At 46.9% G+C, this 15,905-nt stretch overlaps 9 protein-coding genes across 9 annotated transcripts; 2 read left to right on the plus strand and 7 right to left on the minus strand.

The window, feature by feature from the left end:
- Window positions 1–154: 154 nt before the first annotated feature.
- On the minus strand, window positions 155–923 carry GLAREA_05986 (uncharacterized protein; the record flags this gene model as incomplete). The annotated part of the gene is made up of 2 exons (XM_008081400.1): window positions 155–382; window positions 432–923. 2 exons carry the CDS (start codon window positions 921–923, stop codon window positions 155–157), a joined length of 720 nt encoding a protein of 239 aa, XP_008079591.1.
- Window positions 924–1,189: 266 nt separating this feature from the next.
- GLAREA_05987 (Carbamate kinase-like protein) lies at window positions 1,190–2,773 on the plus strand (the record flags this gene model as incomplete). Its single annotated transcript, XM_008081401.1, has 5 exons — window positions 1,190–1,229; window positions 1,282–1,469; window positions 1,519–1,629; window positions 1,698–1,968; window positions 2,016–2,773. The coding sequence occupies 5 exons, from the start codon at window positions 1,190–1,192 to the stop codon at window positions 2,771–2,773; spliced, it is 1,368 nt and encodes a 455-aa protein (XP_008079592.1).
- A 314-nt stretch (window positions 2,774–3,087) lies between these two features.
- GLAREA_05988 (uncharacterized protein) lies at window positions 3,088–4,905 on the minus strand (the record flags this gene model as incomplete). Its single annotated transcript, XM_008081402.1, has 1 exon — window positions 3,088–4,905. The coding sequence occupies one exon, from the start codon at window positions 4,903–4,905 to the stop codon at window positions 3,088–3,090; it is 1,818 nt and encodes a 605-aa protein (XP_008079593.1).
- Window positions 4,906–5,350: 445 nt separating this feature from the next.
- GLAREA_05989 (Protein kinase-like (PK-like)) lies at window positions 5,351–6,685 on the minus strand (the record flags this gene model as incomplete). The annotated part of the gene is made up of 2 exons (XM_008081403.1): window positions 5,351–6,114; window positions 6,166–6,685. 2 exons carry the CDS (start codon window positions 6,683–6,685, stop codon window positions 5,351–5,353), a joined length of 1,284 nt encoding a protein of 427 aa, XP_008079594.1.
- Window positions 6,686–7,128: 443 nt separating this feature from the next.
- Window positions 7,129–7,380, minus strand: GLAREA_05990 (uncharacterized protein; the record flags this gene model as incomplete). Its single annotated transcript, XM_008081404.1, has 1 exon — window positions 7,129–7,380. The coding sequence occupies one exon, from the start codon at window positions 7,378–7,380 to the stop codon at window positions 7,129–7,131; it is 252 nt and encodes an 83-aa protein (XP_008079595.1).
- Window positions 7,381–8,814: 1,434 nt separating this feature from the next.
- On the plus strand, window positions 8,815–10,623 carry GLAREA_05991 (alpha/beta-Hydrolase; the record flags this gene model as incomplete). The annotated part of the gene is made up of 3 exons (XM_008081405.1): window positions 8,815–9,488; window positions 9,533–9,782; window positions 9,832–10,623. The coding sequence occupies 3 exons, from the start codon at window positions 8,815–8,817 to the stop codon at window positions 10,621–10,623; spliced, it is 1,716 nt and encodes a 571-aa protein (XP_008079596.1).
- Window positions 10,624–11,028: 405 nt separating this feature from the next.
- Window positions 11,029–11,805, minus strand: GLAREA_05992 (Protein kinase-like (PK-like); the record flags this gene model as incomplete). The annotated part of the gene is made up of 1 exon (XM_008081406.1): window positions 11,029–11,805. One exon carries the CDS (start codon window positions 11,803–11,805, stop codon window positions 11,029–11,031), a length of 777 nt encoding a protein of 258 aa, XP_008079597.1.
- A 103-nt stretch (window positions 11,806–11,908) lies between these two features.
- Window positions 11,909–12,235, minus strand: GLAREA_05993 (uncharacterized protein; the record flags this gene model as incomplete). The annotated part of the gene is made up of 2 exons (XM_008081407.1): window positions 11,909–12,158; window positions 12,219–12,235. The coding sequence occupies 2 exons, from the start codon at window positions 12,233–12,235 to the stop codon at window positions 11,909–11,911; spliced, it is 267 nt and encodes an 88-aa protein (XP_008079598.1).
- Window positions 12,236–12,779: 544 nt separating this feature from the next.
- Window positions 12,780–15,008, minus strand: GLAREA_05994 (uncharacterized protein; the record flags this gene model as incomplete). Its single annotated transcript, XM_008081408.1, has 2 exons — window positions 12,780–13,003; window positions 13,052–15,008. The coding sequence occupies 2 exons, from the start codon at window positions 15,006–15,008 to the stop codon at window positions 12,780–12,782; spliced, it is 2,181 nt and encodes a 726-aa protein (XP_008079599.1).
- Window positions 15,009–15,905: the final 897 nt, after the last annotated feature.

Below are 15,905 nucleotides of genomic sequence, written 5' to 3' on the forward strand. Positions count from 1 at the left end.
GATTGTCTGGTAAGGTGGATGCATACATTATTTGCTTGGAGTTGGGAATCTTGTTTTTCATGGGCGCGTACCCAATACGCCTACCAATATATATCTCATGACCTGTACGCCGAAGCTCCCTTTATGTGTTGATACAAATATCTTACAAAGCCATTTACCTATAAATTTCGTCGAATGGTCGGGTATCGTTGAAGCACGAATCCCAAACTTCATTTACAACTTTCGTAGCATGTTCCCGGTCATTGCAATTAGGACGAGCCATGACTGATTGAACAGCTCTCTTCCTCACACAGTTCTGATGCTGCTGTGTCAAGTTCCAGTTTCCCCTTGTGAAGAATTCCCTGGTCCATCGACACTCACCACTTAAACTCGAAGCCCGAATCTATACACCTTTAGTCTCCTCAACAACCACTTTATCTCACAAAACATACCTCAGTACAAGCCGCATGCCTCAAATCAGACCAGTCAACCTTCCACCTCAAATGATCCCACGCATGAACCATCTCATGCGCCAGCGTATCCTCCAAATGTTTCCTATCCCTCATCTCATTCGCACAAATCCGAATCCCCGCATCCGGATTGAACCCTCCACTCGACCTATGCCATCGTCCCTCCTCGTCTCTCCTCCCAGGACACCTCACGCAATGCACATTCTTCGCACTAATGTCCCCATTCAACGCCTCTATATTCTTCCGCAGGAAGATCACCGTGGGTGAGTATTGGAAACACCAGTCCCGCCATTGCTGCGCGTTCGCGTTGTCCCGCGGCTCGTGCTTGATGTATAGTTCTTCGCGGAATTCTTCTTGCCCGGCTTGCGACATGCGCCCGAGGAAGACGTTGAAGGTGTTGCTCCAGGGCGACTCGGGCGTATAGCCTGTTAGGTCGGGCGTCGTTTTGGGAGGGGGTGTGGTTTCGGAAGACATTAGAATTGGAGGGAAGGCAGGGGAAAGTGATAGCGTAGGTAGTGGATGTAATTGAAACTAAAATGTGGTTGTCAGGGCGTGGTGTTGACTTATTTTGGCGGAAAGATAGGGCGGTGACCTATTTTGGGTGGGGATTTATTGATTCTGCCGGTTGCGATCTCGGTGGGAACGTGAAGAAAGAGTGACGCATAAAAGTCAGCATGCTCGATGAGAAATTGTTTATGATATCAAAAGTCGGTTAAAAAACAGTGTATGCTCTTTCGAAAATGAAGGGTCCAAAGCCTTTGACAATTGTGATAAAGTTAGGTGAGAAATTGAATTTCAACCTCGTGCGTCCTTACTCACTGAGATATCGTAGGGACAAGCTCGATTGTGGACGAAAAAACACATGAGCCTTTACTTTCAATTTTAAGTTTGATTGTTGAGACTGCTGTAAAGCTTCATAAAGATGGCCACAAAGTCGTCATTGTATCTTCGGGAGCTATTGGTGTGGGTTTGAGGAGAATGGATATTGATAGACGACCAAAATTTTTGCCGAAAGTACAGGTAAGCAATATTTTCAATTAGCAATTGAGCAAAGACTGATTTATAATAGGCGTTAGCAGCTATTGGACAGTGTCGACTCATAAGTTTGTGGGATAGTCTTTTTAATCATGTTCGACAGCCAATTGCGCAAATTCTTCTAACAAGAAGTGATATTGCTGATGTAAGTGAAGACTTTGCTCTTTTCAAAGTTTCCGAGTATTTGATACCTTCTTACTTACATTTTATTAGAGGACACAATACCTAAATGCTCAAAACACTTTGAATGAGCTACTAGATATGGGTGTAATTCCCATAGTAAACGAAAATGACACCCTCGCCGTAGCGGAAATCAAATTCGGAGACAACGACACACTATCAGCAATCACGGCCGCAATGGTACACGCAGACTACCTATTTCTCATGACGGATGTAGACTGTCTATATGACAAGAACCCACGTACCAACCCCGACGCTAAAGCTATTGAAGTCGTCGAAGATATCTATGCTCTTCAAGCCGATGGTAGGTCCTCACATCCACCCAAATACACAATGTATTAACCTCTACAGTATCCAGCGCCGGCTCCTCCCTAGGAACAGGCGGCATGTCAACCAAGATCGTCGCCGCCAAACTCGCTACCTCGGCGGGTGTAACAACAGTTATAACACGCTCCTCAAACCCTGGGAACATAGCAAACATAGTGTCATACATCCAATCCAAGAAAAGCAGTCGTTCATCTCTTCCCTCTTCGCCATCATCAGGTCGTCTCGCTACTTCAGCATCTAAATCTGCCTCCTCGTTACAGCTTGTAGCATCTCAAAAATCCATCGACGAAGCCCTTTCCAAATCAACAGAGACTTTAGAGCTCGAATCACCCATAAAAGCACCACTACACACCCGCTTCATAGCCTCCCCCCACCCAATCCGCGACCGCTATTTCTGGCTCCTCCATGGTCTTGCCGCCCACGGCACAATCTACATCGACAGCGGCGCGCATCGGGCCCTCGCCAACAAAGCCGGGCTGCTCCCCGTCGGCGTCGTCGACGTGGAAGGCTCCTTCGCGCAGCAGGAAGCTGTGCGGTTAGTAGTCGTAGACAGACTACCTGCAAATCATGTTAGTGGAAAAACATGGGAGGGGCCGGGGGTCGAGGTGGGTAGGGCGCTGGTGAATTATAGTGCTGCGGAGGTGCTGAGGATTAAAGGGGTGAGGAGTGGGGAGATTCAGGGACTGTTGGGGTATGCGGATAGTGAGTATGTTGCGTTGAGGGAGAATATTAGTTTTTTTGAGAGGGAGAGTAGGCCTGTTACGCCTAGTCTGGAGCTTTAAAGGAGGACTACTGGGCGTTGAAGGAGGGATGGAGTTTTGGGATTTGTTAAAAGAGGGTTCAAGATGGTAGGAAAGAGGAGGAGGCGTAGGGTTTGATTCATAATTTAGTTCATTGTTGCCTATGCGATAGCAAAAGCATGTTTGAATAGCAAACATTCAAAAGTGTTACACAACCGAAATTCAAATGCACCCAATTCCCTAAACATGCAAACCCGAATCCATGCAAATCCAACCATAATACTCCACGTTGCACCTTTCAACACCCACGCCAGACATTGAGCATTACCAATTACCAACACTGCCTCAAACGGGAATCAACGAGCATCCCTCGGCGAACTGCTACTAGCAGTAACCTCCTCAAACTCCAACTCCCACTTATCAACCTCCTGAAACTTCCTAGCTGCCTGCTTCAACTCCTTCCCAACTCTCGCCTCCAACTCCTGGCTATCCTCCGGACTATCGATATCATCCCGTAACGGTGCTAAGCTGTCATCTGGATCGACTTCGTCATTCTCCTTGTCTGATGCTGGGTTCGCACGAGCACCGTAGGTACGTTTAGCAGCTGATTTGAGGGGAGGTTTGGCCTTGGATTTCCTTGAGGGAGCGGGAGTTCGTGAGACCACGCTTCGTTGACGGCGCGTACGGACGTTGAGATGGGAGAGTTCATCGTCAGAGGAGGCTAGTCCCGTGTTGTCGATTTCACCATCCGAACTGGGAACGTCAAAGGGATCTTGTTCGCCTCTTCTCCGTCGCCGTGGAAGTAAGGCTTGCAATTGGGCTGTCGAGAAGGCGCTTGGAGGTGGGAGCACTTTTTTAGATTTAGAGTTGTTTGTCATGTACGGTCGGTTGGGCGAGTGTGTCAGAGATGGCGGTGAGGATATTGGGGAGTCTTGTGTTCGAGTTATAGGCGTCCGACCTCTGGTAGGTCGTCGGCCTCGGCCTCGTGACAATGGTCTTGTGAGAGGTAATTCGGGTTCTGGTGACGATGCCGGACTGCTGCTCATCGGAGGCGCCATGGTCTCGCTCATAGGCTCTGGGGTATCTGGGGCTTCTACTGAAGCAATGGGGGTGCTCAGTGGTGACGATGACATGTCATTGTCACCCTCGGCTTCTTCTTCATCTCTGACAGATGCCGTGGCGGGGATTCGCTCTTCCGATGCTTGAGGTCTAGGTGATCGATTCGTTGGACTTGATTGTGGCTTTTGTACTGCGGATAGTTTGCGTTTTCTTGAATTTGATCCTGATGCACTCGAGCTGGTCATAGCCTTACTTCTCGACGCGTTCAATGGTGTCGACTCGTCCTCCGGGTTAAAATCGTCCTCATCATCATCATCTCCCTCATCCTCGTCATCAGGTCGTGGTTGTTGTGGTTTTCGGCCTGTTCCTAAAATACTAGGTTCCCTGGCTCTCCTTCTAAAGTTTCCCAGCTTTAGAGCTGATCCAACACGCGCCGGAGTTGTCCCTTTATCCATCGGAAGTGCCATACTGCTTGGTGCCATCGTTGTCGTATTCCTGTCACCTACACTGAGCTCCCTCTGTCTCCTGTGAGAATCTCCGATCCCAGCGTTCTTCGCGCTCCTCTTCCCCACACTTGTTAGACCATCGTCATCTGCCATATCTGAATCCAAGCTACTGGAGCGATCCATTGCCTCTCTGCGACCCAAAATACTAGGTTCACGGGGCCGTCTCTTAAAATTTCCAATCTTGATCGCAGATCGCGCAACGGCAGGTGTAGTCCTTTCCCGCCTTCCAATTTCAACTTCAGGACTCGATCTCGGACTAGACAGATCAATATCGTTTTCCTCTTCTACAACATGAGAAGCCGTATCCGCCGTTGGCTGTGAAACATTGATGGTTTCACTGGCATGATTCCTGCCTTTCGAAGTCGGCGCGTCTACATTTCTTCCGCGTACTGGAGTGGTCGCAGCAGGCTTCTCCCGCGCGTTGCCTTTCTTAACGTGTTGCACGGATCTAACTACTCTGTCCTCGGGGTCGCTGATATCGTACAAGTCATCGAACTCTCTCTGGGGAGCGTTTGAAGCTCTCGGGGAGGTTGTCGCATCGTGAGGGGGATTGCGGGCGCGCTGGGTTGGACCTGAAGGCGCAACCTTGGTACGCTTTGGGCGCGGCATAATTGTTGAATAGAAAGTACTCGATTAGATTTCGTACAGGCTATTGATTCCAGAATTACTATCGCATACCGTTTTGTCGTGTGTGGTGGTTGTAAGATAGTCGTCTTGATCAAGTTTGTTCCCGCGTCGCGTTGGGTTAGAGTTTATGACGCGACTACGACTAGGAATTGTTTTGGTCTGGTCCTCCCGCCAAGCTAGCCCGGCCTTTTCTCTCCACATCATCACATACCTCCACAACATCATAACTCTACAAAGTCACGGCCATTTCAAACGTCTACGATAAAGATTGAGGACAACAGATAAAAATTCTAGTCAATGTGGAAATACCTCTCTCGACAGGCCCTACAACCAGTTTGATTTAACGACTTTTTAGATTGACAAGCATAATTTTGATGTTGTTATTGCAACTGACTTGTCCCAGCGTATTGCTCTTACCAGCAAATATCTACGAGAGCCAGGAGTGCTTTGCAATTTCCTTGATGGAAATGCGCTCTTCTGGTATCCATTTTAGTATCTTTTCCAATAGGTCTTTCATCTGTGAAGCCTCTTCTTCTGGCACTGTAACCCCATTAGGTTCCAGCATCACAGCACATGGCCTTTCTGGGTCATCTTCCTCTTCATCCTCAGCACCAATTTCAGCTATCATATCATTCAGTTCGAATTTGGTTGCTCTAGCAATTCCATCATCCCAAGTCGTCCTAGGCTCTCCATTATCGTCAAAAAAGGCGCCGCGCTGATCCCACAAGCTCCACCACGGCTCTGGTAATTTCCCAAATGCTTGTATCATTTGCCGCAGTATATCATCTTTCGTCCCTATCCAGTCTCCAAAAAGTTGAGCGCCGCTTCTGATTTCGAAAAGGACACAACCGAGGGCCCAAATATCAGAATAGACACTCATTTTAGAGTCAAAAATGACCTCAGGCGCAGAATAGGACATTGTGAGGCCTATTTCATCTGGATTGGATGGTGGGTTATTCGAAGGAAACGCACAACCAAAATCAGCAAGCAGGATGTCCTCGGATAGCAGCTGTGGATTGAGAAGAGAGCAGGGTTCCACGATATATTTAGGAGCTGACGCTCCTGGAGCTGATCCAGAAATAGTGCCAATCTCGTCTTTTATTGGTAGGCCCAATCGCTCATACACGTCTTCTTGTGACCAGGTGTCAATGGACTTATCGAGTCGAATCAAAATGTTCGAAGCAGTGACATCTGTAGAATTGTTAACAAATTTCCTTAGGCTATGAATGGGTAAAATCGCACCTCCGTGGCAGAAGCCTTGAGAATGAACAAAGTCTAAAGCCTGGACTGTCTGATTGGCGACCTTAACAGCAAGCTCTGGTCTCAATCGACGACTTCCAGCGACGGCTCCAGGCGAGTAATTTAAGGCAGCGATGCTTGGGCCAGCAACCTGTACGACGAGACAGAGATGTCGACCATTAGGCCCCTCAATCACGAAGTTATTGAGAAGAGAGAGGACGCTGTTTTGTCCGGGATGGTCAGTCGATGGCTCCACTAGTTTCTGGAGAACTCCAAGTTCCTTAGATTCTTGCTGGCTGCTTGCTGCTAAAATCTTCAACGCAACGTATTGTTCATCAACTTTGTCCCTGGCTAACCAGACGGTAGAGAAACCTCCGTACCCTAGCTTGTGGACAATCTTGTATCGATCTTGAAGCTCATCTCCTATATGAATAGGATGAAAACCCCCAGGACGATAATTCTCGATATCTTCGACATTATCAAGCGCAGATGGCCGAAACTGACGCTTAGCAGCTGCCGCCATTTTTATTGGAAAGTGATGTTGTAAAGTTGAAGCCTTGACCGGCGGAACCTTGGACTTCAGCAAACCGAAGGTGAGAAGATCGCCAACTGGATCGCTTACCGTTTGCGTCTGCTCATATCCGTTCAATCACTTCAAGTAACAGAAGAGCCACGAATACGCAAAAACCATGTTGTTGCAATGTTTATATGACTTATTACAGAAGTGCTGTATACAGCATGTCATATTTCCTATTTTCCTTTTTGGAAGTTCTCAACATTATTGCTGACTTCACTTTCGAGTTTCATTCTTCATCCTTTTTGCCTGCAACAGGTCGTAGTCCAGCTGCTGAAGCTTTTCCTGTCGGACATCATGCGTTTGCTTCAGTCATGTCATTTCTCAACATATTGAAATCCCTGTCACTGCCGGATAAGCCGAATATCAATGTGCGGTCTTGTCATTCGTGGTCAAAGCTGTGACAGACTTCTGATAGCTCTCTTCTTTTTGCACCACGCCAGTACCGCAAGTGCGCGTGATTGTCCAATTCGCAGTGCCGGGTATTTTCGGACTAGGAAGGTGCCATATCGGTTCTCTTCTCCCTTCTGTATGGCGACAATAAACTTGCTGCCTCGCCGCGGTCTTCGGGGCGGGTTTCTCATGGGAAATGGCGGCAAACCGACTGCAAGACCAGCAGCCTGGCCGTCGAAGCTGTCAGGCATTTGATCAAACGCTCCTTATATCCAATGACTGTACAACTAGCTATGCTACGTTCCGACTCCAAATGATATTCGGGTGGCCTAGCTGTATGTGTAACTTGTTGTCACTGATGTCTCCTGTGTTTCGAGCAAACAAACAATCTGAAATCCCTTGTTGTGTTAAGATCACGGGTCCTCAAATGCATATACGAGAGGCACATGATTGTATCCCACGTCGCAAACATGACTGACATCTTTACCAGCCTTCTAAACTTCGCTCGAGTCTGCTTGGCCCGGCATTTCAGTGTCACACAAACCTTAATCACAGTTCCTAGTTGGACTCCAGTCGCGCCTCATTTCTTTCAAATCAAGAGACCTTAATTGGGTGCTCGGTCGTATGAGCTGGCATGCATTTAACTCAACCATGGGTCTCTACAGGACTGTGAAGAAGACTGCTAGAGGTTGTACACGGGCTGTGGAAACCTTGATGGGAGGGCTACACATAGTTGTTATCTCCAAAGTTCCAAACATACGATAATGTATGATCCCTTTTTGTACTAGGGAATAGTAGCCTAGTGACTGTTGGGATGATTTCCTTCCACTTAGATGATATTTGGAGTAGCATACGGTACCTGAGTTTGTGCAGTCAACCTTCGAGTCTCTCAGCACAAGTGTAGCATGAGTACACCGATCCTGCAAATATCATCCGTCTTCTGTTTAGATTCAGGCCACTATTCGTAATCAGTTAGATAAAAAGTCATGATGCAAAATTCGAGTCTCTCCTAGATTTATACACCAGTCAACCAAACATTAGACTTGACATGTTAAAATAATGGCAACATTGATTGTAATATGTAATCGCCAACGCATACAAATTACAAATATAACCCTGCTAGTGGTCAAATCTCGATTGAAAGATTTTATGATATTTCTACCTGGAAGCCACACCGCTGTATGATATTTAAAACTCTAAAAACACCAAGCAACAAGCGAGGAGAGCAGGCCACGAGAGTGCACGGCTAGCCGCATCATGAATGCTTGATTGTGTCGACAATGGGCCTGCCTAGGCGTGTGAGAGGCTACTATTGGCGACACATGGGCTCGCATGCATTTGCAGAGCATTGTGCCTTCGAAAGATGTGGTTCGTCGGACGTTGATGAATTTTGACGGGGATAAATGCCCCATTTGTGCTGAGGAAACGGTCTGGGGGCGCAGCCGGCGAATCGTGAGGCGTCTTGACGCTAGATTATTGAGCCTTGCATGACGACTGGAACCTCGTACTTAAAGGCCGCCCCTCCTCCTTTCTGTTTCATGAATATGCTTATCCCACGCCACGATACTTATCTGGAGAAATGCTAGCTTGAAGCATCTGTCTGTGGAGGGGCAAGAAGAATATGAAGAGCACTCGGCAGCAAAGTATATAAATAGACTTGCACGGACCAACAGCACAGGAACATCATGCCGATCTTTGGGCGATCCAAGAAGAGCAAAGAGACGACATCACGTCGAAGAGATCCGAAATATACTTCTCGAGCCAAGTTGCATGACGAGTATGTTGACGATGCTCAAGCAAATCCATACAACCGGCAGCAGGCCTCAAAATCCTCGCAAAATGTATACAATGCTCACTCGATGAACATGCCAAATCAGTACCAGCCAATTCAAATAACACAAAACTTCCTCATCACGCCACCACTGCCGGAACGTCCAAACAAACCTTACAACTCTACCAGCAGGCTAAATTTGGGGTCTGTCTCGAATTTTTTGCCCGGAAACAATTCTGATCGTACCCCTGGTGGGCAACGGTGCAATGTTCCGGTTCCTTGTGGCACGCAGCTCTTGAATCAAACAGCAGCTTTGTGCGATGGACTCTCCTCGACATTCGACGACATCATTGCACTGATAGATGGCGCGTGCTCTCGTGAAGGGGAACAAAATTCATTTAGTAATGAGCCACGTCGCTTGGAACAGAATCCGGCTTCTGATAATAGTCGTGCGCTCGTCAGCTACGGCAAGTCCAGTGGGAAACCGAATAACTATTATGCCTCACCGAATCTGAAGACAACTCTGGCTAGTAAGGTCAATCTATATGCAAATTCAAGGCTACCACCGAATCTGAAACCTATGAAATTGTAAGTACACCGAATCTTCTTACTGCGTTGCTAACACAGTCTAGATATGTATCGACTTTTCCATTGATAGGCCTGGCAGCCAAATATTCAGAAAGTGTCTATCACAAGCCAAGGTATATGGAGAAAGAGTCCCATATAGATGCTGACTGGAATCTGGGAACAAAAGCCATGGTTATCAAGTCGGTCCCGATGGATGACATGAACACTATTGTTTTGGCCATCAGAGGCACCAAAGGAACGATGGATTGGGCAGTCAATTTGAGAACGGTACCAGCGTCACCCAATGGATTTTTGGTAAGCCTACTTCCTAGAAGCCGTGGATTACACTAATGGCATAAACTAGGACGATGTAGGCAATCTCTGCCATGCCGGTTTTCTCACTGTTGCGAGAAAGATGATAGGACCCATCACAGCACGTCTTCGACAGCTACTGCGAGAAAACGATCAAAGGTCTAAATACTCACTACTGATCACAGGCCATTCCGCTGGTGGTGCCGTTGCAGCTCTCCTTTACAGTCACATGCTCTCCACCAACCGCGAAACGAAAACCGATCTCAACGAACTAACAAACCGCTTCAAACGAATCCACTGCATCACTTTCGGCGCGCCCCCCGTCTCCCTACTTCCACTTTCCAAACCAAACAGCCCCTCCTTACGAAAATCCCTCTTCATGTCCTTCGTCAACGAAGGTGATCCTGTCACAAGAGCAGACATGGTCTACTTCCTCTCCCTAACAAAACTCTTCCAATCACCCGCCCCAATTTCCCCCAGCACACCGCCTCTCAAACCCAAAAAATCAACTCAAGCACTCGCCTACGGCGCCGCTTACTTCAGTAACGCGCTCGCACCTGCTTCTCCGTACACACCACCAACATCTTCGCAAATCTGGAAAGTGCCTCAAGCAACTCTCAGTAACGCAGGAAGTCTTGTGCTATTGCGCGGCGTGCCGAGACATGTGCATTTTGAGTCATTTCGTACGGTCAGAGATCGTATGAATGATGCGGTCGTTGCGCAGATGGTGACGGATGATGAGTTGAGGGGCGTGGTGTGGGGGGATTTGTCGTGTCACAATATGGAGCTGTATGCGAAGAGGATTGAGGTTTTGGCTACTAATGCTGTGATGGGACGGTCTTGAGAGCGATTCGGGATGGGTTTAATGATTTATGATGGGATTGGGCGTTGGATGGTATACCCGGTTCTGATGGATGAAGGTTTCATTATTGCATGAAAATGTCATTGGTTTGAGGGCACTAAGGTTTTCTTGGAAGGTCGATAGGCAGTACGAATTCTCAGCATGATAAATTGCATATTTGATGTCTCTTACTGTCCCAGCTACTGTTTGGCGTAGAATTTAGCGGCTTGCCGGCTGTCGTAAGCATATGGCTATCTCTGTTGGCTGTCCCTTTTTCGTCAGATATCCATAGCTCTCTCCTCCTATCAGGACATGCACATTACGACAAATTCTTCAATACCACCAACACCACTTGGCCCATCCTCAAATCTCCACTTAAGTCCCCTTACCTCATCCCCATCCATTCCATCAATCTCGCGTAACGCACTGATTCCATAACCTCCCAACAAGCCATCTCTCCGGATGTTTTGCCGGAGCAATGCACTCCGGAATATACCTCCACCAGTCCGACTGATCATGGACATTGAACAAATACAGAATCTTCGAAGACTCGAAATACTCTGGATAGAATTCACTAGTTTCCCAGTCAATCACTCCGGTAACGAAGTAATCCCCGCTCTCATCTCTATCCACCATGATATTCGCCGTCCGCACATCACCATGCGTGAACACCGTTCCTGAAGAGGCGGATGGGAGCAAACTCCGCAGAAACATAATCCATGGCATACGACTATACGGTGGAATCGAGAATTGAAAATCCTCGAATTCAGCTATCGTGGTGATGATTGCTTGACTAGTGTGATCTTCACGATGATCATCTCTAACGCCTTCACCATTCACCCCACCAAACCTCCCCTCGCCCTTTAAAGTCCTCAACTTAGTAAAAATACCATCAAGCTGCACTTGAATCCCGACTTTATTCTCGATCGTCAGACCCGACCAAGCGGCCTCCAGAGTCATGTTTGGAAAATAAGTCATGAACATAATCCTCGCACTACCAAATCTGACAAGCCCATGTGGTTTTGGAACCGGTAGATCAGCAGCGTGCGTGGCGAGGTATTGGAGGGTTGTGTATTCCGTATAATCATCATTCACGCGTATGATTTTCGCGACGAGTTTGGCGTTACATTTCAATACTACGCCTCCAGTGACAGATTCCCATAATTTCTCGCTGCTTAGTATCATATGCGATAAGGAAGACTTCAGACTCGTCGTGCTTTCCTTTTCAGTAAGACTAGACAGAAATCTGTCAGTTTCCTCCGAGAGCGGATGAATGACCTCGACAATTCTAGTTCGCACAGAAGTCCGGTGGTGCATATCTCTTGAAAGTTTCGATTAATGCTTCTGCGGTTTTAATCTTTTTCTTTTGCGCGGCAACGGCGGTTTTGTATACTATTGGGAAGATTGCGAAGAGTGAGACTTCAGGATCGGTGGTTATTGCAGCTTGAAGGCGGTCCAAAATGGATATGTTGAGCTCCGCTTTCAGGGAGATGGGTTTTGGTAGATGATTGACGCTTTCTTCGTTCATTTTGTGGGAGCTTGAAATTTGTTAGTCATAGGGTTCTAACTTCTTTCTCTCGCGGAATGTAAATACTCACTCTGTGTTAGGAGCCATGATATCGGTGACAGTCTGAAGACACTTTATTCTGATGCTCTAGAAAGTTCTTGAACTTTCTCTGCTATGCTTTCCAGAACCGAAGACCGCTATCTTGAAGTTCTTTTTTCCCCCTTGCGCACTCGGTAACGCAGTACTCGGTGTACTAATACGATTCCAACTGTTGGATTCCTCGCTGCGGGGCAACTGCGCACCAACATAAGGTAAAGGAGTTTGGAGCATTCTTGTGAGATTGAATCATTGAATATGATGCAAGTTTACGAGGCTGATTTAAATAGCGAGGTTCCTGCTCAAGGTGAAGGAGGTGGGCCTTCATACTGTAGAACGTGGTAATGTCGATTAGTTTAAGGAAATGCTCCGGCAAGGTCATTGAGCCCATCAAGAGTGAGATTACAGACGCTGTTGAGCCGCTACATTCTATTTCATAACATGTATCTAACGATGTCCAATAACATCTAACCTACTTGGGTTTCCGCTAATTTCCCATCAATACTTTACGCTGAAACACATCATGACCCCAAGCTCTCGTCGTATCAGTCTCAAGCTACTTGTACTGGATCTTCGGTTGAACAAACGGTTCTTCCAGTCCATCCTCCCTCGGAAATCCAAAGCATCTCGTTTCCAATCCCCTTTGATCGGCGAAATAGTCCAAATACCGCCTGAGTTCCACGTTTGTCGACAATGAATACTTTTTGATCAAAGCGCGAGCATGACTCATCTGCATATGATCTAGATTGCCTACTGCATGTGGATAAACACGATTTTGACCTATTTGAATCAGTTTGTGGCTACATCATTGGAGCCGTGATTTCTTACGAAACGTTCCAAGCATCTCCACAACCGCATCTGGTCGACCTGCTTTCAAGAACATTGCAGTGATGTATTTTTCAGCTTCCTCAACCTTGTCAAAATCGTTCATACACTCAGGCGGTGTGTCGAAGAGCGCCGCATCCTGTACCATAGAAAAGAAAGGAGCAAAGGAGGGATCGGCTTCATATTCCACACAAGCATTTGAATGAAGCCAATCCTCAAAATTTGTGAATCCTTCCACTTTCTCCCCAAAGAAATTTCTCCAAGAGTTCGCGACGTAGTTAATATGTGTCCCATAGTCCACCTCACAGGTAAGTTGTCTGTAGCTACTCACGAGATGGTAATTTGTGTAACTATCAATACCACTTCGAAACCAACCACGCATGGTTTTGTTTTTGAAGGCTTCGAGTGGTTGATTAGAGTGCTTGACGCGTTGTAATACTCTTGCATTTTTCCAAGCCATGTCCGTTAGTCGCGAGATCAATTCCTGTCGTGTGACTTTTTGATCGGGATCATCTCGATACGCTGGATGAGCAGCCATCACAGCCATGATTTTCTCCTTGAAATCACATAATTTCTTTTTTTCCTCTGTGTCCGTCGTTCTCGTAGAATCGTTAAAAGAAAGTTTCCATCCCTGTATGGTGGACAGCAGAAGATGATTTGCAATCGAAGTGGTATAGTATAAATCAGTCGTAGCACTAGGTGTATCATTTGGATCTACTTCTGCGCCACGAAGAACAATAAAAGGATTTTCCGGGCGTACGAGTGGCTGGAATCCCGGAGATAGGTCTCTTGAAATAGACGGAAGTGCATCATCCCGTCTGGGCTCTTCCTGACGTGTGTTGTGGGATTCGATTCTTGTCGGTGTACTTGGAGAGTATCCAGCTCCTAGGAATGGCATGGGCTCTGTCGGGTACTCAGTTCGTATTTCGAGTCTGCTGATTGGATGATTCAGCGAGGTTTCTCTAATATGAGCGCTCGCATTGTCAACGAGAGACTCTCTCAGCTGAAATCTTTCCGCGAGCGTCGAGGGTCTCACTTCTTGGACATCGAGTGCGAGTCTGAGTCGTTCCGCGGCTGGTGCATCTTCTACTCTGGGTTCTGAAGATTCATGTACCTCGCGGCGCAAATTTATACCAAATGTTTGAGTAATATATTGAAGTTCTTGTGCAGCTTGTGCTTGCAGATTTGGAGTTAAATTTTCGCTGCGGCTTCTGCTTCTAGCGCCAAACCGTCGACTTTGAGTTTCAGAAATATTGTGGCCTGGAATGTCGCTGCTTCGTCCGTTGGCATGCCCAACTTGTACATTTGGAGTCTCGTCAATAAAGGTATATCGAACATCGCCGTTTTGTCCGTTCGTATGTTGAACTAGTGCAGTTGAACTTTCCTCGATAACGGTATTTGGAACACCGCGGTCTTGTCCGTTTGCGTTTTCATTCTCTAGATTAATAGTCTGCTCAATAAGGCCATCTTCGAATTCACGGTTTCTTCTTGCGGCAGCTACTGAAGATTCAGCCCGTCCATTTGCAATGTTGCCGTTTCGTCCGTTTGCATAGTCACTTGCTAGATCTAGAGTCTGTTCAATAAGGCTGCCCTCGAGTTCGCGGATTCTTCTTGCTGATGCCGCTGAAGATTCAGCCTGTCCATTTTGGCTCTCGCCGTTTCGTTCGTTTATATACTGGTTTGCTAGACTTCGAGTCCGTGCAACAAGGCTACCATTGAATTCGCGGATGCTTCTTGCAGCTGCTGATGAAGATTCGGGCTGTCCATCCTCGTTTCCGCGAAGGCGTCTACTCCGTTGGATCCAACGTGGTCTGTTAGAACGTGTCGTGTCTCCCTGTCTCATGAGAATGAGGCTTAAACCAGGGTTTCTATTACTTGCTACCCTCCAGGGGGGTACTTGCTCGTTCGGTGGGCTACTGGAAGTAGGAACTCCGCTGTTTCTTCTACTGTGGCCAGGCATTGTTGGATATGTGATGTTTGTATGATAATTTGATAAACGAGTGAGAGTATTTCTTGGATAGGTATATGTGAGTGAAAAAGGCGAGTGACTGAAGTTCTGGCGATGTTGATGTATATGAGATGTTTGACGCGGTTGCTCGAAAAGGTGAGGATGAAAATCCAACACAACTCGTTCCTCTGGATAGGAAAGAGCGAACACCCGACGGACCTCGTAATTGAAGGGCAATGCAAGCGAATACCTAATTCTTGGTTCCGGTGTGGCCATTTGTACAATGCCCAACAATATAATAGATGTCGATATCCCATGAAATACTGCCAAAATAGACAAACCCCTGCGAACTTCGAAACAATGAAAATTTGAGATTTCGCATCATAATCGACTATACATCTTGTCCTGAGATACGCTCACATTGCGGAAAAGATGTGCCCTCATACGCACCTTCCTCAGATGAGCTGGAATTCTCCATCGAAAAAACCTAGCACAGAAAGCTGAAAATTCGATGTGATCCCTCATAACACAGAGGTTGTCATATGGGGAAAAACACGCGATGCATGAGTAGACGCAACCTATCTCAGATTGTCGACACCTTTCATGACACGGCTAGGTGAACTTAACTGCGAAACGTTAGTTGCAGAACCCCTATCCTAGGGAAATTTCACTCGAAAAAGCGAACTGGGAGTAAGTTAACCTGCTGCGATTGATGTATTTGGTAGAAATTGCGCCATTGACTCCTCCCCAACTGTGAAGCCACGCATATGCCTGACCATTCGGAGTCGAGATTACAACTATCAGCAAAAGACAGCGAAATCTTATTTAAAGACACAGCTGACAGCTTCCACTTTTCTTCTGCTCAGTGCAGTCTCAATCGTATCATCAGAGACTTACACTCTCTTTCTT

The sequence above is a fragment of the Glarea lozoyensis genome (genome assembly GCF_000409485.1).
Source record: "Glarea lozoyensis ATCC 20868 chromosome Unknown GLAREA15, whole genome shotgun sequence".
In the NCBI taxonomy this organism is placed as follows: domain Eukaryota; kingdom Fungi; phylum Ascomycota; class Leotiomycetes; order Helotiales; family Helotiaceae; genus Glarea; species Glarea lozoyensis.